The sequence below is a fragment of the Ambystoma mexicanum genome, chromosome 8 (assembly GCF_040938575.1).
Source record: "Ambystoma mexicanum isolate Mex_15411 chromosome 8, UKY_AmexF1_1, whole genome shotgun sequence".
Taxonomy (NCBI): domain Eukaryota; kingdom Metazoa; phylum Chordata; class Amphibia; order Caudata; family Ambystomatidae; genus Ambystoma; species Ambystoma mexicanum.
This window is the reverse complement of record NC_090929.1, coordinates 1,042,575,235-1,042,598,391: the sequence shown is the minus strand read 5'-3', so window position 1 is coordinate 1,042,598,391 and position 23,157 is coordinate 1,042,575,235. Positions and strand designations below refer to the sequence as shown.

At 49.4% G+C, this 23,157-nt stretch overlaps 1 protein-coding gene across 1 annotated transcript in view; it reads left to right on the top strand.

Moving 5' to 3' along the window:
- The window catches only part of POLR3A (RNA polymerase III subunit A), a 1,042,059-nt gene that overhangs the window by 499,696 nt on the left and 519,206 nt on the right, over positions 1–23,157 (top strand). The window contains exons 18-19 of the mRNA XM_069611006.1: positions 206–324; positions 1,712–1,849. Of these exons, the coding sequence (XP_069467107.1) occupies positions 206–324; positions 1,712–1,849 (257 nt within the window). The remainder of the gene's footprint in view (positions 1–205; positions 325–1,711; positions 1,850–23,157) is intronic.

Here is a 23,157-nt window from a genome sequence, read left to right as displayed (position 1 = left end):
CTAACTAGATGGGCAGTCACCTATCACACCAAGAGAGCTCTCTGACAAGGACTGATCCTTTGATCAAACCTTCCACAAGTCCACGGTCATTGTTTGCTTATACATAGAAATAAATAGCCAACAGGGATCAATCAAGTTTGCCAATGCATCATCCTTTTGCATTGCTGAAAATAAATTCTTCAGCAACCTTTCTGTTTGCTTTCAGGTTCCTTCATTAACATCTCCCAGATGATTGCCTGTGTTGGACAGCAGGCAATCAGCGGGTCCAGGGTTCCGGACGGCTTTGAGAACCGATCTTTGCCTCACTTTGAGAAGCATTGCAAGGTAAGAGCTCCTTTCACAGTCCTATCTACAGGGGTTTTCCTTGCAATAGGTCAGCGACAAGTATTTCCTCGAAGGTGATGGAAACTCTACAGTTGTGGAGCTGTTCTTTTCGGATCTACGATGAAATTATTTTTAAAAAATACTGATGCCGAAAACACATTTTTTTTTAAAAAAATGTGTGCACATTTTGTTCATATTTTTATGCGGGGGAGAACCCTGCACTCCCCTGGACACCCCGCCCCCACAGCCCCAGCATTAATGTATACCCTAACCCAAGCCCCTATCTATTTGTCCCAAAAGAATAGCAAAAATCCCGCAAAAATTCAGTTAAACAAATATCGTGTTTTCGTCCTCTGTATTTTGCAATTCGTTTTTTTGTTTTGTTTTTTGTTGCAGCAATACCGTTCTTTACTGGTCCCTCCTCATTACTCTCGCACTTTAGCCCTGTAAAATTGGAACACCCCTTTTCAGTCTTGGAGACCCTTAAAATCATTGAATAATAATCATGATAATAGTATGCTTGGTTCCAAAGTCTTGTAGTTTTATGTGCTATAAAAAAGTAATGTTTGGTAATTGCTGTATTGACCACATAATGATGGTTGGTGATTTGCTTAATGAGACTACCGTTTATAATAATTGCAGGAAGGGCGTATAGATGCACTGTATTGTAAAATAAGCACTCTTTTTCCTTACTTATCATATTAGTCCTATTATTCTACATTTATTTAATCAAATTTCCAATTCCTTGAAAAATGTTAGTTAAGTGTATGTTTTTGTTATGATTTAAAATGTAAAAATCTACGCAGCCATAACTCCCGTTTACCCTGTTCACAACATCCCACATAGTAATATTTACCACAGAATGATGGTTGCTAATTCGATTAATCGGAATGACAAATGATCATTACTGCGTAACGAGTAGAGATACTGTTTTGTAAACTAATTCCTTTAACTGTTCATGACATCAGTGATAATGCCACCAATGGCGTCCTCACTGACATTCCTAATGGCTGCATTAGGTAAAGGTACTGTATAGGAACATGGCCACAGGCCATTCCCATTGCACAGTCTCCCCCCTGTGCTACACTAAGCAGAGCAACTCCAAATCCTGACTGTCATTTTATGAAATGATCACTGACAAAACCCTCCCCATCTGCTCAGAGTATTGCTCCGGTACAGGAATTTTCCCCAACATTGATCAAGATTGAGCTCTCAGGAGACCATGAAACATGGTTGCTTCTTTTTTGCTCACTGCAACAAGGCATAGTAGCTGGTTCATCTGTTCTCCAGATGCACTCTTCGTAAACATTCCTTCCCAACAGCACTTTATAAATCTCTTCCTTCCGCTTGGCTCATGATCTCCCTTCTCTTCTCTCACCTCTTCTAGCTCCCTGCTGCCAAAGGCTTTGTTGCAAACAGTTTCTATTCTGGTTTGACGCCTACTGAATTCTTCTTCCACACCATGGCTGGACGGGAGGGCCTTGTGGACACTGCTGTAAAGACGGCAGAGACGGGATACATGCAGGTAACTAATGATCTTTGCTCTACCTCAAGCACATGGCACACAGTTTTGTTCCTTGTTTATATCTAAGCCATGTAGACCTCCCTGACAGTATTGGCAATGGGTTTTCTTGCTGACATTCTGTTGCTTTGCCTGCTGTATGTCATTGCTAGGCCATGCAAGGCGTCTAGCCAAAGTAGGCGAGACTTTTTGCTACTGAAAGCAGGAGGTTTTACCCTTTAATTTAGGAGTATGGTTTTTGTGCAGATAGTGTGAGATCTGTGTATAAGTGCCACTTCAAGGGGATTGTGTCATCCGACGTATTCCACATCTTTGACATTGATCACCACAGCTGTGCTGCTTAGGAAAACTTTTTCGGCATGGGTGTCCTGCGTCGATGACGTCGATACGCTCCCTCGAGGACCTCCTCCGACGGTCGACATCACCGGATGTTCTATGTAGGACACACGATGCCTGTAGCCTCAGTTCCGTTATTTCCGCAAACGTGTTCACCTCGAAATCTCAGCGCGCCTCAGTTCTCTCTTGTTGAATCAGTTCTTCTATCGTTGTATTGTGAATATGTCTTCGTCTTCTGCTACCCCGAAGTCGGGCTTCAAGAAGTGTCGGGACTGCGGTTCCAAGATGTCTCTTACGGACCCGCACGACGTCTGCCACTGGTGCCTCGGCGAGAGCCACGCCACCGATGACTGCGATGTATGACAGTCTTTGACATCGAAGGCCTTGCAGGAGCGAAAGAAGTTGTCGGCAGGTAGGGTTTCCAAACCCCGTAAATCGAAGTCCGCTGGACTTTCGACCAACGATTCAAGGGGTGACTCTCCGCGTTGGCGTAAGTCCAGGGGGTCTTGTTCCAGGAGTGGGTCCCGCCATTCCTCTGCCTCTTCGAGGCATGTACGGAAGCGCTGTCACCGGTCGCTTTCCCCATCCTCGTCCGAGGACTCCGCCAGATGGCGGGTGGCTTGTCCCACGAAGCACTCGTCGCCGGCCGAATGGGACGAATTCCGCCGGCAGATGATGGCGATTTTCGAATTGCAGGGCACCGTTCCGTCCGCGCCTCCGAGTGGAGCCGGCAAGGAACGCACTAGGGCCACCGCTCGCACGCCTTCGGGCTCGGGCGGTCGGCGCGATCATCGGGAACCATCACGGTCCCGATCGGTCAAGGAGGCTCGCCACCGTGCCCAGTCCAGGTCCCGGTCCTCGACGCCGTCAAGGCAGTTGGAGCCTGTGAGGCCTTCGAAGAAGGCATTGACGCCTTCGCCGCCATGTCCATCGAGGGACTTGCTCCAGGCTCCGAGGAAGTCGTCGATGCCATTGGCGCCGACACCGTCGAAGGACACGCTCAGGGCTCCGGCCTCGACCCCGTTGTCGAAGTAGTCGGCGCCTCGGTCGACGTCGACGCAACTCTCATCCGCGCCCTCGACGCCTTTTGTTGAGAACTTGCCGGAGGTGCGCCGGAGAGCTGTGGAAGCTCTGAGAAAGGCACTTGGCAAGTCTGTGCAGCCTGTGTTTGACCCATTGCCTGTTCCTCCTCCCAGGGTGGACTTGTTCTAACCCTTGGAGTACATTTCAGAGGTAGAGGAAGGGTCTGAGGAAGAGGGGGTTGTGCCTCCTGAGGTTCCGGATGACCTGTTATCTGGTCAAAGCCAATTGGAAGACCTTTGTCTATCTTTACATGACGCCAGTGGTCTTGATACCTCCCCGGAGGTGGAGTTTGGCAGGCCTGAGCCTGGTACACATGCTGACTCTTCGTATAGGCGCCTCATGTCGAGGGTGACAGAGCATCTGCGGTGGTCTGCTCCACCTGTGGATTATCTGCAGGATGACCTGACAGATCTCTTGGACCAAGGTCCACCAACTGACCCAGTGTTGCCATTTCATCTGGCCTTATAAAGAAGGGTAGCGGCGGCTTGGACTGCTCCGGAGAGTCTCCCGGCAGTGAATAAGTCGCTACCAAAAAAATACCGTCCAGCCAGTGGCGACCCCTGCTACTTGTCTATGCACCCCACTCCGGAGAGTTTGGTGGTGCAGGCGGCTACGGCCCCAGCAAAGCAGGCTGCATACCCTACGATCCCTCCTGATAGGGACGACAAAAGCTTTGATAGTTGGGCTAAGAAGGTATTTTCTTCCGGGGGTATGGCTTTAATGGCAGCCAACTCCGTTAGTACCCTTGCAAGATTCACGCACACTCTGTGGAATTGAGTCATTGGCGGCTGAACACATTCCCGAACAGGTGGAACGGGATGGTTTTCTTGCCCTCTTTCAGGATGGCAAGGATGCCATGTGTGAGACCATTCAGTCGGGTATGGACGTGGCAGACTGTGTCAGCCGGTCCATGGCAGCGAGCACAATGATGCGTAGGTTTGCATGGTTGCCGAAGTCGGGGTTTGCTCCTGATGTACAGTCACGGCTTCTCAACATTCCCTTTGATGGTGTCCATCGTTTTGGCAGCAATGCTGACGAGAGCCTTGAGAGGTTGCAGACCTCCAAAGCTGCAGCGAAGTCCTTGAGCGCTGCAGTGCGTCAACCTCCACCTTTTCGGCCTAGGGGACAACAATGGAGGGAAAGTTCCTTTCGATACTATTCTTCCTTTAGTAGATCGAAGGGAGCTGCCAGCCAAAGGGGCCACCGTAGGCGTACCAGAGGTGGAAAGCAAGGTACTCGAGGGGCCAAAGCCGCTCGGGCAGTTGCCTCCTTGCCCTCTGGCACTGCTGCAGCTGCTTCCGCTCAGTCATGAGGCCATGTCCCAATGTTTTGCTGGTTGGGGGAAGGCTGGCGCAGCATCTGGTAGAATGGCGTGCCATTACTTCAGATGTGTGGGTTCTGGAGATCATAGCACACAGCTACTGTCTTCCTTTCCGGCAGAGGCCTCACGACAATCCACCGGGGAAGCTCACTTTGAAGCGTCCGGATCCTATCTCTGCTAGAGAAAGGTGCCATAGAACTGGTACCTATAGCGGAGAGGAACAAGGGATGGTTTTCCCCTTATTTTTTGATCCCGAAAAAAGACGGAGGATTGAGACCCATCATGGACTTGCATGGTTTGACCAAGCTCCTCAGGAGGGACAAGTTCAAGATGGTTACTCGATATCAAGTCCTCCAGGCCCTTCAACTTCAGGATTGGTTGGTGTCTCTCAACCTCAAGGATGCTTACTTTCATGTGCCGATTCATCCCTGTTAGGCAGAAACCTGTGCAGTTCCCTTGGGGACCACTGCAAAAGATTTAGGACTACAGGTGTTGGCAGTAAACCCACTTGGTAGCAGTCTGTACCACCTGGATTTACCTGGTAGCTGTGGCTGAGCAGTCAGACTTCCCTCAAGAAGAGTTAGGCAGTATGCAAAGTATACACAATAGGCACTCAGATACAACAATACAAGCAAACACTGACCAGAGCTTTGGTATCAAAGTATATAATTATTTATTTAAAAACACACTGTTGAAAACACTCCAGCACTCTTATTGTAAAATATTCTAAACACAGTTACTATTATAATATATACACCCCTTTTTCCTTATCAGATAAGTCACTGTAAAACGCCACTTATGTTCATACAGAGGTGAGCGCTTAACTAGATGGCACTCCAATAAGTTTGTGAGAAAGGGAGGGAAAAAGACAGAATATGGAAAGGTACACCACTCTAAGATTCAGGAACACTGTTAGCAAGGCAGAAGAGCAAAAGTCACTGGTGAGCCAAAGTCCAAAGGCTGGGCCCACTCTTAGAGAGAGCAGAGCACAAATGCGCCCAAGATCACACAGTTACACTAGGCTTAGAAAGTCTTGCAGACGGTTCAAAAAGAGTTTAGAGAGGCTTAGGAAAGTTTAGCCAGGGTGTCCCAGGCTAACCCAGGTTCGAAAGCTGGGGGCTAAATCTACCCCGTATAGTCGGTAGCAAGGGAAGCCAGGCGGGACACAGTACCTTTAGTGGGAAGGATCCTCCAGCGGGGGCAGTTGTTCCTGGTAGTGGGTGCAAGTTGCGTCGTCGTCCAGGGGAAGAGAAGATCTCGACTTGGAGGAAAGATGATCGTTGCACTACCAGGGCAGAAACCAGCCGCAGAGTTTTCCGGTTAAAGGTGGTACCTTTGTTTCGCGGTCGTGGTAAAACGTGGTATCCCGGTTGCCGGGGTGCTTGGCACAGGCAAGGCGGCCACGAGGTACGTCTGAAGGCGAAAAGACGGTGAAATTGGTTATCCCCACCAGTCAAAGGATGAAGACTCTCCGGCGGGAGATCTCCTCTGTCGTTGGGAAAAGTGGTGAGACGGTCCAGCAGGGCTCCACCAGTGGTGGTGTCGTGGCAGGTCGGCTCAGCTTCTCCCTCGTCGGATTCTTAGGTCCTGTGGCGACTTCTGAAGTTCCAGTCCCCAAAGCCCTGCTTTTATGCAGCAAACCCCCATTCACTCAGCCTAGCTGTCACTCAAACATGTTAAGTGGTGAGCCGGCCGGCTCACCACTTGGGCCAATCAGGATGGAGTGCGACTTGAGTTGCCTAGGCAACTCAGTCCAGGGTGCCTAAATTCCCCTCCACCCCTCCTAAGTACCACAGACAGAGTGGCACCACTTTGGAGGGCTTCTGTGGAGAAGCCCGCCAAAAAGTGGAACAAAGGGCTCGACTTGGGTTGGAGTCACAGAAGAGAACACAAACGCCATTTTAGAATCAAGTTTTGGCAAAAAATACCAACCGGAGAATTAATATTAGTTAAATAAACCGGCGGTATGTTCGAGGCTACCGTAAATAATTAAATAAAGATAGTAGCCTAAAACAATGGGAAATCCCATAGGAAAATATTTGCGGTTGAATATAAAAAGTAGTATCCACTGCCACCAGCCAAAACTCGACCAGGGGGGATGGAGACGTGCCCCCTCGACTAACAGACCCTGGGGCAATCGAATTGCCCCAGCCAGTACGTCCACAATATGATGGTTTGTACTGGTTCTGTTCAGAATTTAAGACTAGTAAAGTCAATGGTGACTTTACATGCCCTGGGAGACAGTAGTCAGTCCCAGCGTATGGAGTCTGTACAGGGGGGGTCACTATGACACCCCTGTGTCACTGCACTGAGGGTGCTGTGTAACACACATCACAAAAACACATGAAGCCCTATGGAGTAAAAGACCCCATAGCCCATTAAACACTTCTAGATTCAAAGAAACACACTCAAATCATGTCCAAGAGTGAGGGTAAAAGAGTCTCACTCTTGGCAGGAGAAAAAAATAAACCCCAAAAATCCAGCAAAGCTGCTGGGGGACTCACTAGGTTAGGAAATTCAGCCTAAACAGAGAATTCTCCCTAACACGGTGTCTCTCTGATAGTCAGTCCGTCCTTTGTTTTTTATCGCGTAAAAGGAACCACGCCTCTGCAGAAATCTATATCGCTGCAGTTCCTTCTTGGTATTGCTCTTCATTATTCCTGTATCCCACCTTGTCCCAGTACTTGGATTACCTATGTTCCTGATGTTCTTCGTCTTAGCACTTTCCAGGAGCTTGAGGTAGTCTACTTTAAAACAGCACATAGGTCTACTGTCTACAAAGAGGTTGCAGTGGTAGAGGCTAAAGTGTGATGGTTTTATGAGGGCTATACCCTAGATGGTCATCCTCCCTAGGGGGTGGGGGTCCCTCCCCATGAGATTTTCCCGCATTATACCACCCCCGGGGGACTATCTGGTAGGGGCCTCACCTCCTTGGCCTCATGGAAAAGGGCTCCCCTTTGGGGAGAAGTGACGACATGTAGAAACTCGTCACATACCCTTTCCCTAATGCCGCTGGCTTCCCATCTTATTTGACATGGGGCAACTGTCTCTGTTGCTCTCTCGTTCGGTAAATGTATCCCAATTCCATGCAGGTCAATTTTTGTTAAACCCTTCCTCTTCCCAGGTGTCAAAAGGGGAATATTTATCTGGGGCCTGGTTAAGTTCACTTAACTCTTTAAATGTGGGGAAATCAGTACCATTAATAGTTTCTTCCGGTAGTCCGGCACCAGAACGTAATTTACTAAGTAAGTAATTTATAGTATCTCTACCCTTGATGTAAGTGTAACTGGGGTTCTGGGGTATATTTCTTGGTCCCCGTAGACGCAAGGAATTTTCAATGACCTTCCCAGATGTATTTCGTCAGCGTAGACCAGATCAGCTCTTAATGCTGTTTGCTTGCTGACAGAATCTATTAAGGCAGACACAGGGTTCCATTAACTCTAATGCGTTCATGGGTTTGAAAGGGAGTAGAGGGACAGAAACAATTGCGGACTCCTTCCAGGTCAGTATCCTCTGGGGTCTCTCTTCCCATTCCTCTTTTCCTATCCACCCTTACTCTTACGTCCCGTCCCCTTTCCTCCATAGTGTATGGGCGTCCGTCGTGAGGGACGGAAACCTTTTTCACCAGAAAAATCTTCTTCCCCTTTAAATTTAGAGGCGTGCTGGAGCACGGCCCTGGGAGCATGAGCTCGCCTGACTCTGCCCAACAATGCCACTCCCCAGTCCCCTTTTCCGCGTCGACGGGAACCGGCCGAAATTCACCAGCGCTCCTGGGTTTGGCTTAAGCCATGTAATACCACGCGCTCTTCCCCGGATATTCTATCTTTCTCTTTTTCTTTTCAATTAGATACTTGGTCCTCTGACACCACGCTCCTCCCCGGGCCATGCCAACTTCAGCGGGTGTCCATCCTGCGAGGGGCTCTTCCCTACATCCGACCCCCATGCCCTTTGCATCCGCTGCCTTGGCCTCGACCACGGCTGGGAGGGTTGATACGCATGCAACGCTCTGACTCCACATGCTCTGAAGAACAGGCTAGCTAGGTGGAGGGAATGCTTCCAGAAGTCACCTCCGGAGGACCTAAAGGACTTTGTCAAACATCACTCGAGGCCAAAGGAAAGGCATCTATTTACCATTGCACCCCTTAAAGGTGACTCCTTCCCAAAGAAGCACCCGACTGGAAGGAACCCTTTGGGTTCTAGCACCAGCACACGTACCAAGGCTAGTCCAGCTACCGGCCTCACGGGTCAGGGGTCTCTGGATCCTCCCGGTGTCAGTGCTGAGGGACCGCAAGGTTCTTTTACCGGGCTTATGCCCGAGGGGCAACACCCGAATACCGGCATCATGTCCGAAGGGGCGTCTTCGCGCAGCACTACCGGCAGCCCTGCCGAGGGTAATATGCCTTATAGGATAGGCCTTATGGTCCAACACTAAGCGTCTTGGACAGGGCTGGTTCCAGCGAGCCAGGCGCCACAACTTCGGCACGTGGCATGCAGCTCGACAAAATGGCCGCCGCGTCAGACAAGATGGCCGCTCGCCCGATACCCCCTCTGGCTGAGTGGGTGGAGGAATGAGTCACAAGGTGGGACTGGTGTGAATAAGGTACGTGGCCTACAGCTTAACCATCAGCAGCGCAGGGCAGGTTCCCCATCCACCCCAGGCAGAGTGTGCCCGGCCTCAGTAGCCTTAAGCCACTCCGTCAATATTACCTGCCACCTCTACAGCCTCTGAGGACAGGTTCTTCGAAAGGTTTCTAGGGCTGATGCGAACTCTCCCAGATAGGGGGGTCATCCTCTGGGATGCCATCAGTGACATGCTCCCCCAGGTCACCCCACCGGCACCCATAGTCATTCCTCCCATGGCTCCATTGCCACAGGCCCCAGCGCAACCACCGATGCCCCAGCCGGCTCCTCAGGTTCGGCTTCCCTGCCTCCCACAGTACAGGCAGTCCCACACCACCCTCCGCAGCAGCCACAGGCTCCGGTCTCCACGGTGCCCAGTACTCCTCCACTAGCTCCGGATCCTCTGAACACGCTGGCGGACACGGACGAGGAGGAGGACCCGACACACCATCTTCACCCACGGCCTTCCACGAACACCTTGCAGGTTTGGCAGAATATTTGGGCCTGTCTCAGCCTGAGGTAGAGCAGCCCGAGGAGGGCGTTGGCAGAAGTCCTCACCCTAAGACCCCCTACCAAGACGGGGATCCTGATGCAGAAAGACTGAGTCACCCTGGCCAAGAAGGGGTGGCTCAAGCTGCACTCGACCCAGCCTACCAACCAGCGCCTAGACGCCAAGAATAGGCAGATGGAGGAGGATACACTCTTGCTTTCGGCGCATCCACAACCGCACTCTTCCGTGATCGCGGCGGCGTCCTTGGCCACCTCATCCTCGACGCTGCTAGGCAAGGGGTAGAAAGTCTTGGAGGCGTACAGAAAAAGGCTGTACTCCAACACCTCTCTACACCTGTGTCAAGCAAACACTGATGCTATGCTGGCTGCCGCTAACCAAAGGCTCTGGCGGGAAATCGTAGACTTCCGCCCGGAACTTCCGGCACAGAGCCAAGCGCGCTTCAAGGCGGGCCTACGAGAAGCCAAGCTGGTAGCGCAGGACATCATGGAGTCCACTGTGGCCCACATCAATACCTCTTGCCAGGCCATCTGCATCGCCACAGACATGAGAAGGGCGGCCTGGCTCTGGGCCACTAAGTTTAATCCTGATGTCCAGGAACGCATATTGGACCTTCCATTTGAGGGTAGTGACCTCTTCCACTCCACCACGGATGAGGAATTTGATAAGAACAGCTTGCAAACCGCAGTCTTTATCGATTATTACAAAGTCCACGGCCAAGGCCTACACCCAGTCACAGCAACGCTCTGACAAGGGGCAGACGTTTGGCTGGTTCCGGGGCTTCCAAGATCGAAGGTCCAGGCAACCTGTCTGTTCTCCGAGTCAACACTGGAGGAAACAGCAAAATGGGGGATGGGGGGGCAAGGGATTTTTCCAATCCCCCTCCTCTGAAGCAGCCTCAGAGGGAAAGAAGGCATGACACGCCCCTTGGGGTCCACGTGTCTCCCATGGGGGGCAGACATGCCCTTCACGTGCAATTTTGGTGCCAGAATTTTTTGGACCCCTGGATCCTCCCCATAGTCTCCATGGAGTACCGCCTACCGGTACCTTCCTCTCCTACCTCCTCCCCTCCTCTCCCACAGATTGGGACAACAACTCTGCTGGCGGAGATCCGGTCACTAGTCGCGATCCAGGCAGTGGAAGAATTCCCAGCTTCCCAGCGAGGCTTGGGCTTCTATTCCAGGATTTTCGCCATACAGAAAAAGAATCGGGCTGGCCTGAGAGTTGTGTTGGACCTTTCCACCCTCAATCTCTCCCTCCCTCTGCAAAAATTCAAGATGGTTACGCCAACTCTTATTGCGGAAACACTGGACAGGGGAGACTGGATGTGCTCCCTGGATCTGAAGGACGCCTATCTACACGTCCCGATTTGGCAGCCCCATCATTCCTTACTGCGATGCAGGATCATGGGCTGTCATTTCCAATACAAGGTGCTACCCTTTAGCCTCAACTCAGCGCCGAGGGTATTTACCAGGTTAATGAATGCAGTGGCAGCCCTCCTCAGGGCCATCACCTCTACCCATATCTGGATGACTGGCCCGTCCGGGCCAACTCTCCGGAAGCGGTCCAATATACTGCCTCTGCACTGATGAACACGCCCCACAACCTGGGTTCACCATCAATCTCAAGAAGTCTCAGCTGCAGCCCACGCAGACCTTGACCTTCTTGGGCCTCATCTGGGAAACAAGCTCCACAAGTCTTTCCCTCGAAGGACAAGATTGCGGCCATCAAGAGAGCCACAGCTCACTTCCTCTCCAGGCCTGTTGGCCTGGTGGTACCAACACCTATTGTGTCTCATGGCAGCAGTCCTGTTGGCCATACCCCACAACCGACTCAGGATGAGGAGATTACAGCTGCACTTCTCAGCTTCATGCAATCAGGAGAGGGGCTCCCGAGCGGAAGCTGTCAACATTCCTCCCTCTCTCCACTCGGACCTTCAGTGGTGGTCTGTGGACTTCAACCTGTGGCACGGCAAGCCTTTCCGGCACCCAGCCCCCCAGGTCACAGTGACTGCAGACTCTTCACTAGAGGGCTGGGGAGCCACCCTGGACAACCAGTGTATATGGGGTCTGGACTCAACAGGAGCAGGAGTCCCACATCAATTGGCTAGAACTGAAGGCCATCTGGCTAGCTCTCAAAGCCTTTTTCCCCCTCTCATCGAGGGCAAGACAGTCCTTATCCAGACAGACAGCTCTACGAACATGTACTATGTCTACACGCACAGGGGTACCAGATCCCCTCTGCTGTGCAACCTAGCAGTCCGCATGTGGGAATGGTCTCTGGAGAACAACATCTACCTCGGGGCTGTCCACCTCCTGGAGAATCGAACCTGGAAGCGGACAGGCTCAGCAGACTGGGGGCGGACAATTACGAGTGGCAATTGAATGACCTGGCTCTGAAGGACATCTTCCTCAAGTGGGGCCACCCCCTGGTGGATCTGTTTGCCTCTTGGGACAGCAGGAAAGGCCAGAGATTTGCCTCCTGGCAGGGCTCCAGCTCCCTGGGTGACGCGTTCCAAATACAATGGAACGACATGACGGCATACACCTTCCAGCCCACACCCTTGGTCCACAGGGTGATCTGCAAGATAAAGGAATCTCGGCACCTCAACATCATCTTGATAGCTCCTTGGTGCCCGGTGAGACCATGGTTCTCTGAGCTACTCAGCCTCTCGGGCAAACCACCTATTCACCTACCGCTGGGCCCAGCTCCGCTACTAGCCCAGCAGGGGGCAGGTTTTTCAACCCCGCTCCTCACAAACTAGCCCTTGCAGTGTGGTTCCTGAGCAGGTCATGTTGAAACACTTGAGCCTCTCGCAGGCTAACCTAGAGATAATCCAGGATGCTAGAAGCAAGGCTACTAGGAGCCAGTATAAGAGCAAATGGTCTAGATTCTGTCATTGGGCCTACTCCAGAGAGATCGACCCCCTTAAGTGCACTTTGGATGACGTGCTCTTTTTCGGCGCACCTCGCCCATTCAGACATACAGGTGGATACATGCCGCACCTATCTGGCAGCCACAGGGGCTTAGAGGAACTTGGAGGAGAGCCTCTTCTCCTCCTATAACCCAGTGGTCATGTGACATCTGGCAGGTCTCCACAGGCTTTACCTGCCTATAAAGAAACCACACCCGGTTTGGGGCCTTAATGTTCTGTTGGGTGCCTTGGTGCACAAAGCCTTTGAGCCAATGGCGTCCGCGGACATCAGGCTGGTTACCATGAAGGCAGCCCTTCTCATGGGCCTCACCTCAGCTTGCAGAATCGGCGAGATCCAGGCTCTGGTGGTTTCAGAGCCCCACACTACCTTTCACTGGGACAAGGTCATCCTGCGAATGTACCCCGCGTTCCTACCCAAGGTCACTTCCTCCTTCCATCTCAACGAGGAAATAGTTTTGCCCACTTTCTTCGCCAAACCCAAGGATGTACCTCGGAGGGTCTTGCACCGCCTGGATGTCACATGCGCTGAAATACTACCTGGACAGGACCAAGGACTTCTGCAAGTCGGACACCTTGTTTGTCACTTTCGGGGGTCAAGGCCAGGTTACCAGGCTTCCAAGTCCTCCATAGCAAGGTGGATGGTCGCGACCATCAAGGAGGCCTATGAGTGGCAGCACAAACCAGTGCCAGCTAACTTACATGCCCATGCAGTCAGAGACAAGGCCACGGCCATCGCGTTCCAGAGGCATGTGCCGTGGCAGGTCATCAGTAGGGCAGCTACCTGGGCCACCCCTTTGGCTTTTTGTAAGCACTACTGCTTGGACGCTGCCGCTAGGTCAGACACGGCGTTCGGACAGACGGTTCTAAGAAACCTGTTTTCTTAAGGGGGGTCTCCGCGCCACCCTGGGGCTACACTCAGTTGTAATGGACCATACAGTATGGAGGAAAGGGGACAGGACATAAGGGTAATTAATAGTTACTCACTGTAGTGAATAATGTACTCTTAGTTCATTGTCCCCTTTCCTCCATACATCCCACCACCCCCCCCCAATCCCCTATAATACTGGTGTCATCAGGCAATGCTGAAAATTGTCGACGTGTCAATGGGGATTGAGGAGTGGCGCCGGTGGGTGGACTCAGGCAAGCACATGCTCCCAGGGCGCGCCCCGCCCGCCTCTACATTTAAAGGGGAAGAAGATTTTTCTGGTGAAAAAAGGTACCGTCTCCCGTCCCTCGCGAGGGACGCCCATACAGTATGGAGGAAAGGGGACTGTGGACTAAGAGTACGTTAGTCACTACGGTGAGTAACTATTAATATCTCCATGGTTTCTTCCTTCTGATTTTCAGGGCACTGTTTAGACATATGAGCCCTAGCACCACAGGAGCAACAGAGGGAGACTGTGTCATAGTACTTCTTCCCACCTCAGGTTTTGTCAAGCTCTTTTCTTTAAAGGGTGATTGTCTCTCTTCCTCTCTCCTCTCTGCTTCTCGTAGCCCTACTCCTTTCCCTTTCTCTTCTCTGCTTCTCGTAGCGCTACTTTTAAAGTGTTTGCGGTCTTCTCCGAACTGGACCGTAAATCGTTTAGAGGTATCATTTTAGGATTTACTTTGTGATCACTCCTCATCTCTTCACTTTTATAGAAGAGACCGTAATAATTTAGTGGCCTCTGCATGAGCTTGGGCAGTTTCGATGACACTGTTTAGCGCAGGTTTAATTGATTGTAAGACCGCACCTTGTGGAGAGTGAGGTAAACTATTAATGAGCTTCCATGATTTCGAATAAGGTATTTTTTCCCTGCTATTGGGACAAAGAATTTTGTATTTGGGCCCCCAATTCTAAAGGTGTTTCAGTGGGGCCCAGTTTAAGCTCTCTGAATTTTTCTCTATAGAAACTATCAGTTTCACCCACGTTATATAACAGTCCTTTCTTTCATCAAAAGAGGTGGTGCCTGAGGGTTGAGGGTTTGGTAGGAGGCTTGTTACTCTGCTTTCAACAAGGGTTTTGAGTTGGCATGTTTTAATGTCCTCGCTGCAATGGAACTGTTGTGGCAATCTTTTAAAGATTAAAAAAAGAATTGCAAGATCTTCCCCCTTCCGGTACGGCTGTAAAATACCCTGTTGGGGAAGGGGTCTTTGCTGACTAGCCGTCTATTTTTTGAGACCTTCCTGATATCTAAGGTCTGCCTCTAGCTGATGGTTCACAAGACGTACTAATAAAGTCTCTAGTGGATTCATCTTAAGGTTATGAAGTAGTTGGTCCGGTGAATCTGTGATTCTCTTATCTCCTCCCGACTTCGATTCTTCGGAAGTCTGAGGTTACTTCTTCCCAGTCCTCAGAATTTCCTTTGTCCTCTTGGTCGAATTCAGATGCATCTTAGGAATCACTTTCATGTTACCGGGCAACAGCACAGGTGTTCTAATCTTCCCCCCTTTAGTAATCCCTCCTCAGACTTTTCGGAGGGATCTGACCCGTGGGGAGATGGGTTGATTCTATCCTATGGGGTTTCCAGGCTTTCTTTTGGTAGGTTTGTCTCTTCCCTGCTTTCTGAGTCTTCTGGTAAGGAAGAGGTTAAAGACCGATTTAGAAAGACCGCTCCATGACCGTGCAGAGCAATCTTTCTTTCTAAATCCAACTGCCACGAATGTGCGCAGGGGCTGACAAGGCAGGCCGGGACCCGGAAGAGCAGGACCTGGAGAAGGGGGTAAGTGGGTGGGTGTGTGTGTGTTTGTGTCTGTTGTGTGTATGTATGTGTTTTGGTTTGTGGGGTTGGGGCTGAGAGATGGGGGGTTTGTGGGTTTGTGTTGTGTATATGTATGTTTTGGTTTTCGGCAGCAGGGAGGAACAATTGGGGTCTCGGAAGGGGGGTGAAACCCCTTAAATATGTAAACAAACAAAAAGGAAAAACGCATTTTAAAGGTCTCAAGAGAAAAAGACCTTTTATAATGCCTGTTTTCCGATCAAAAGAAACTGTCATTGTAAATCAGTCTTTTTCTCTTGAGACCTTTTAAAAAGAGGTCTATTCACATATAACCATTCTTGCAGTATATACATGGGGTGGACTTTTCAGAGTAGGTTTTATTCCCAGTAATCCTTTTGGTGGTAATTGTTTTCCTGCATGTGCCATGCACTTCTCAGGGTCCCTCCACTATTCATCAGGTGGACTAGAATTCCACTCCTGACACCATATGTAAGGGTGCAGAAGAATGACTGACACAAAGGTGCCATGTTTGGGGCTAGAGACTTTTATTTTAAAAAGCAAAGTAAGAGAAAACCGATCTTTACCTTTTCCTAAGAGGTGTTTCCCTGCCTCAACTAAAGATCTTAGGTGACTGTAAGGATGTCTCTTACAGTAAAAGTGTCCTCCGTCCTGTGTCAATAAAACCCTACTTCTGGCCTTTACACTACAAACTAAGGAATACATTTGTACTGTTCTGACCCCAGGAGAATGCCTCCCTGCTCCTGGCATTCAGTCTCAAACAACCTAGGGGAATGACTCCCTTACCCAGGTTACAAAGTTCCAAATAACATTTACTTAATGAGCCAGGAGAATGCCTCCCTTCCCCTGGCGTTCGGGCTCAGTCTCAAATTTGCCCGGGGGAATGTCTCCCATCCCCAAACTTGTTGGACCTTCCTCTCGGTCCACGATACCAGGAGAATGACTCCCTTCTCCTGGTAATCTTAACACAATCTCTTACAACCAGAGGGAATGATTCCCTTCACCTGGTCTTCTCCGCATCATGTTTCACACTTGCAATACCCAACTCTGAGTGTTAGGGTGGTTCTGTGACCCTGGCTTCTCTCTTCTTCTTTGGTTTGGTCCACTTACATGCCAAGTACTGCCACGAGGAAGATGATTTGTGTCTGTTAGGGAGTTTTACTAAAGTCCATCTATGGTAGGACTATAGAACACCCTTCTTTTAGTGTACAGGGCTCCAACTCTTAGTATAGGCCTAAAGTACCCAAATGGTTTGGTAGCTATGGCTGAGCAGCAAGGCTTAGTCTAGGAGGGAGAAGGGCTGTTGTAGAGTACAATGACCTCAGAGCACACAGAACAGTCAAGAAGATACTTGTAATTATATATAAATATAGTTATTTATTAAACATAATAGGCAATGTTAAGTTCACTTACCAAATCAGGTAAGTAAGGGAAAATGATATACATGTATTTAGTGACATTTGCAGTAGTAACTCAATGGTAAACCTTAAGTTGGAATGCAGGTAAGGGAAATAGTTTTTTCAGGTTAGCAAAAGTATTCATCAATCAACAATCACATAATGATAATACTGTTAAGTAAAATAACTTTGTACACACATGTATAATAGTTGTAAGCAATTCAAGGTAAGTAAAGCACTTGGCAATTATTACTTGGAATCGCTAGTATCAGGAAAGAATGAATTAATCAAACACAGAGCAGGTAAGACTTGCATTACATTCAGAGGCCTTACACTTTGCTTCGCAAGTCCATCCCTTTCTAGGTATGAGAGTCTCAGAGTCAGATTGGGGGCAATATAAGTAAGGCACAGGCTGTAGAAAGTCAAGAGTTCCAGAATACTTGTAGCAAGTAAGTACACCTTCCTTGTTGGGAAAAAGGTTCAGGGCCTTCAGAGAAGACTCCCTGTAGGCACACAGGCGCTGGGCCTGTGTGCACGTAAATGGGAAAACTCCCAAACACTTGAATCAGCACTCCAGTAACACAGAGGTAGCAAAGCAACTCTAGGTAAGTTCTACCAAGCGTCTCACAGTAATTCTTCGTTACTGCCCCTTGCAGACTGAACGCAGCTTCTTTAAGATTAAGGTCAACTCGAAGGATGAGCTGTGGATCATCTGCATAAGCATAAAACTGCCAGCCATGATTCTGTATCTGGTAAGCCAGGGGGTGGAAATAAATATTAAAAAGCAGGGGTGAGATAGCCAAAATATAGGGCCGAGGGAGCGGATCTGAACGGGGGGTGCGGAGGGGTGGTGACGTTTGGGACTGATCACATGGAAAAGACTTAAACCACTCAAAAGCTGCGCCTTGAACTCCAATCTTCTCAAGGCGAATGATATAGGATAGTGTGATCAATTGTGTCAAATTCCAAAGAGAAGTCCAAGAGGATCAGGAAGCCCACCTCCTCTTAATCTTGTGTTCTAGCCAGATCATCCATAACCGACACCAGCACTGCTTCCGTGCCCATAGAAGGGCAAAAGCCAGATTGATAAAGGTGTATAGTGGAAGCCTCCTCTAAGAAAGTTAACTGGGGTATATCAGCCTCAAGTACTTTCATAAAAAATTTGAGGAGGGAAATAAGTCGGAAGTTGGCTGGGGAAGTATGATCTAGGGTAGGTTTCTTAAGTAGTGGGATCTCCAAGGCATGTTTTAAATTAGATGGAATTTTACATGTGATAATGAGTTTACATATAGAGTTGCCAAAGGAGATATCCCAGCACTGATGTTCTTCAGACCTTCCAGTGGGAGGGGGTCCACGGGGAGCAGGATTTCAGCTTGAGGATGATATGATATGATATGATATGGTATTTGTAACGCGCCTATACACAAGTGTTTCAAGGCGCGACGAGGCAGGGAGGGAGGGAAACAAGGGGAAGACCGACAAGCGATCCTACTAGGCCAGGTGTCATTCAGATCGTGCAAGTGCAGAGGTAAGGGGAAAAGGAGAAAGTGCAGGGGGAGGAGGTGGGGGGAAAAGTGCAGTACAAGGTAAGTGGCGTAACAAAATAATAAATGATAAATAATAAATAAAAAGGGCCAGCTGGTGGCAAGTGCGAGGTAAGTGCAGAGCAAGTGCTGGGTAGGGGGCTGTAGGGATACAGTGACAGTCCCACAGTGCAGGGGGAGCCAGGGGGGCAGTGCAAGTGGAGAGTGGCTGGGCCCTGGACCGAGGTCGCTGAGAGTGGCCCAGATGCAGGTTAAGTGTAGAATTCAGTGGGGAGTTAAGCAGGTTTAGCAGGGGAGAGGGAGAGAGAAGGCAGAAGCGAAGAGGAAGGTTTTGAGGTGCTTCCGGAACCGGAGATGGTTCTCCTCAAGTTTCAGGGAGGCAGGCAGGCTGTTCCAGAGGGAGGCCCCTGCTGCGGAGAGAGATCTACCCCCAGCACGTTGCTTCGAGAAGCGGCTGACCATGAGGGAGTTAGAGATGGATGAGCGAAGGGCTCGTGAAGGAAGATATTTAGGAAGAGAGAGTTGAAGGTATTTAGGCCCCAGGCCCCAGAAGGTTGGTTTTATTAACTGATCCTCAGCGGCAAGAACAAGCATAGAAAAGATTGCCTGATTGGGCTGTAGACTAGAAGATAATAGGGTGGGGGCAGTGCTAAAGTTCTCGATGAAAAGGTGCGAGAGAGAATCACAGAGAGCCTGAGACAGGAGCATAGCAGAAAAGATCATACTTGGAGAAGGGAGTTCTCCAGCTACTGAGAACAGTTCTTTAGACTGGTTTAGAGCTTGTGAAATCCAAACTGTGAAATGGGTTGTCTGGGCTTTTATATCTTTGTGGTATTTTAAGCAGCAAACCTGCAGTACAATTATATCCTCAACTCGATATTCAGAGGACCAAACTTGCTCTGTTCGTCTATATAGGAGTTTAGTATAGCGTTGAATCTGTGAACCACAGAGCGGATTTCTCCCTTGTAGAACTACCTAACTTAAGGGGAGCCAGGTCATCGGGTGCCAGAGAAAAAGCCACTTGTAAAGCGGCTAGATGGTCATAATCTAAGGTGAGAGAGCTGTTCAAAGTGAGACCGAGCTAGCAACAGCAAGTTTGCAAGATGTGCTTTCGGCAACAAACGCAGTGGAGCAGCTGACAATTTAGCTGCCGAAATAGAATAAGCTAGAATTATTGTAAAGGTTATTAAAAAAATGGACGGATCATATCACAGGTAAACAAGTATGCACTCTAGCGGTGTTTTCTGTGTCAAAAACCAGGTCTAGCAAGTGGCCCTTAATATGAGCATGGCCCTTCACTAGTTGAAAAAGTTACAAATCTGCCAGTGAATCGACCGGTCTAGAGCTATGAAGATCACAAGGGTCATCAAGCCACAGGTTAAAATCCCCCATTATATAAAGGGAAGAATATTTCAGTTGTAGGTCAGCAACCCAGTCGGTAAAAGCCTCCACAAGTGGGGAATGAAACAGTAACAGGCGATACACAATTATAACATAGACTGTCTGGTTAGGAGAGAATGAAATCTGCACTAATAAGTGTTCAATCTTTATACTCCGAGAAGGAAATGCTAGTGCATTGCAAGTGCGGTTTTTGAAGAAAGGCAATTCCTCCACCAGGGTGTGTTGCCATTCGATCTTCATGGATAATCGCGTAATCCGATGGCAGAGCTTCAATAAGTGCGGTAATGTCAGAGATCCATGTTTCTGTAATACACACAATATCTGGTTCATGTGCAGATAGCAAATCAAATACATCCAAACGATGACTAATTCGAGAGCAAGCATTATTCAGAAACCCGTTCAAAGCTGGGGGAGGGCGAATCGGAACGAAATAGTCAAGGGTCCATAGCTTGGCCCATATTGTTTCGTGGGGTGCTAGAGTACAAAGCATATCACTCATATACGACTGAAAATCAGGCTTACCAACTTGTTTAGATGCCCCCATAAACTGATAACTTGTTGGTTTCCAAAGCCCAGAGCCCAGCTGGGACTCGGACGGGCACATACGAGTAGTGATGCAGTAGATGCTGGGGCAGGTCCCAGCAGTAGCAATGGGTTTGTGGTTGCTGCCACTATTGAGAATGCAGAAGAAGAAGAGGGCTCTACTCAGGTTTCAATGTCAACCTCAGAAGTTATGGCCTTATTTGAGATTAAGAGAGAAATACTTTGGTTCAGGGAGAAGGAGTTGGACTTTAACACAAATAAGCTGGAGTTTGGCAGGATAGAGAAACAGAAATGCAGGGATCACCAGTGGAGTTGGACAGACTACAAGGGTCTCAAGGCTTCTCCAGAGGTTCTGGCAGTGGTTCTGGATCCTCTTCTCATCCAAGATTGACTAAGGAACTGCTCAGTATCTATGATGAAAAAAAAAATATCATTGGTTCGCTAACAGCTTTTGGGTATGCTTGTGAAGTGCAAGATGTGTAGATGAGCCTGATAAGATTGCTTGGTTGCTCAGCGTACTACCCCATTCTGGCTGCAGTGCCATTATGAATATGTCGAAGGCTGACAGAAAAGAGTGGGATACATTGAATCGGGCTCTCCTCTTAAAATATGGGAAGACTCCTGCCAAATACCTAGTGGTTCATAGAATACAAAAAGAAAGATGATAATATTTAGGTGTCTTTTGTGACTGATACCTTGAAGAATTTGAGTGGCTGGCTAGAAGGCCATGAAGTAACTACTTTTGCATCTTTTTGGCTCTTGTTCGCTTAAGCTTAAGCAGCATCTGGCAGATTCAAAGGAGTTGGATCCTAATAAGCTGGCCATTGCTGCTATTCTCTGGATTTCCAATAGAGTGTCGCATAAGGACAAACATGCTTCTGGTAAGTATGAAGAGAGGAAAAAGCAAAAGGAGAAAGAGGACAGTCTACTGATCAAATGTCTTCCCATAAGGCCCACCAAATGTTAAATAAGGGGAATAAGCTACATGGGAAGGGTAGTGGGACTAACTATCCCAAGCATGAGAGTGGCCACTCTAAGCTTCCCTAAAGGTCCAGTGGATCTTATGCAGCAAGTGACCTGGGGAAGGGGGACTCCAGATGTAAGGCTAAGACAGTGGGGGTCCACTGTGTGAATCTTATAGTTCCTTATGAAGAGGAATAAATACTCAGAAGCATACTTCTCTTCAAATTACTTACCCTGAGAGTCCAGATCTGAGGTTCTTTTAGTTTCCCTGTGATCCTAAAGTTGCAGAGGCTTATGCCCCCATACCTGATAATACCAAGCAGTTGGGTACGCGAGGTGTTTTCTGCGGGGAGTATGGCACTGAAATCGGCCAGCTCCACTTGTGCCATAGCAGGATTTTCACACACTCTGTGGAATTGTGTTTCTCTTGCGGCTGAGCATATTCCCGAGGGGGAAGAAAGGGATGTTCCTTGCTCTCGTGCAAGATGGCAAGGATGCCATGTGTGAATCTCTTCAGTCGGTTTGGACACGGCCGACAGTGTTAGCCGGTCCATGGCTGCGAGCACCGTTATACGCAGATTTGCGTGGTTGCAGAAGTCAGGGTTTGCTCCGGATGTGCAAGCCCGTCTTTTGAACATGCCCTTTGATGGCACGCATTTGTTTGGCAGCAAAGCTGACGAGAGCCTTGAGAGGTTGCAGACCTCAAAAACTTTGCCGAAATCTTTAAGCGCAGCTGTGCGTCAACCTCTGCCTTTTCATCCTAGGGGACAGCAGTGGACGGGAGGTCCTTTTCGTTACTACTCCTCCTTTGGTAGAACGAGAGGAACCGCCAGTCAAAGGGGGCAGCGTAAAAGTACCCGTGGTGGTCAGGAAAATAGAGGTGCCAAAGCTGCTCAGGCAATTGCATCTTTGCCTTCAGGCGCTGCAGCAGCCGCTCCAAAACAGTCATGAGGCTATGTCCCATGGTTCGCCGGTTGGGGGCAGACTGTCTCAGCATCTCGAAGAATGGCAAGCTATTACTTTGGATGCCTGGGTTCTGGATGCAATAGCCCACGGCTACTGCCTTCCCTTCCTAAAGCAGCCTCACGACAATCCACCGGGGAATCTCTTTTTGAAGCTTCCAGATCCGCTCCTTGTGCAGTGCAGGAAATCTTGACCCTGCTAGAGAAAGGTGCTATAGAACTGGTGCCCTAAGCGGAGAGGAACAAGGGATGGCATTCCCCATATTTTGATTCCAAAGAAAGAATGGGGATTGAGACCCATCCTGGATTTGCGTTGGTTGAACAAACTTCTCAGGAATGACAAGTTCAAGATGGTCACTCTTTCTCAAGTCCTCCAGGCCCTTAAACTTCAAACTTCAGGATTGGTTGGTGTCTCTGGACCTACAGGATGCTTACTTTCTTGTGCCGATTCATCCCAAGCACGGGAAGTACCTGAGGTTTGCGGCTGGCGACTCGCACTTTCAGGTCCTGCCATTCGGATTGACCTCCGCCCCGAGGGTCTTCACCAAGCTAATGGTGGTGGTGGTGGTGGCAAGGGGAGTATTGACGTCTACCCCTACCTGGACAACTGGTTGATCCATGTGCATTCTCCCGAGCAAGCAGTGGATCAGCTCGGTCTCACCTGCTGCTCCCTCCACAAGCTGGGCTTCTCCCTCAATTTCAAGAAATCGCATCTGACACCTTCCCAACAGCTCCAGTACATCGGGGCTGTGTTGGACACGTCCTTATGGAAGTGCTCGCCTCCCAAGGTAAGGGCTCATCACATTGTGCAGATGGTGGACAAGTGTTAGGCAGAAACCTGTGCAGTTCCCTTAGGAACTTCTGCAAAAGATTTAGGACTAGAGGTGGTTGGCAGTAAACCCAATTGGTAGCAGTCTGTACCACCCAGATTTACCTGGTAGCTGTGGCTGAGCAGTCAGACTTCTCTCAAGAAGAGTTAGG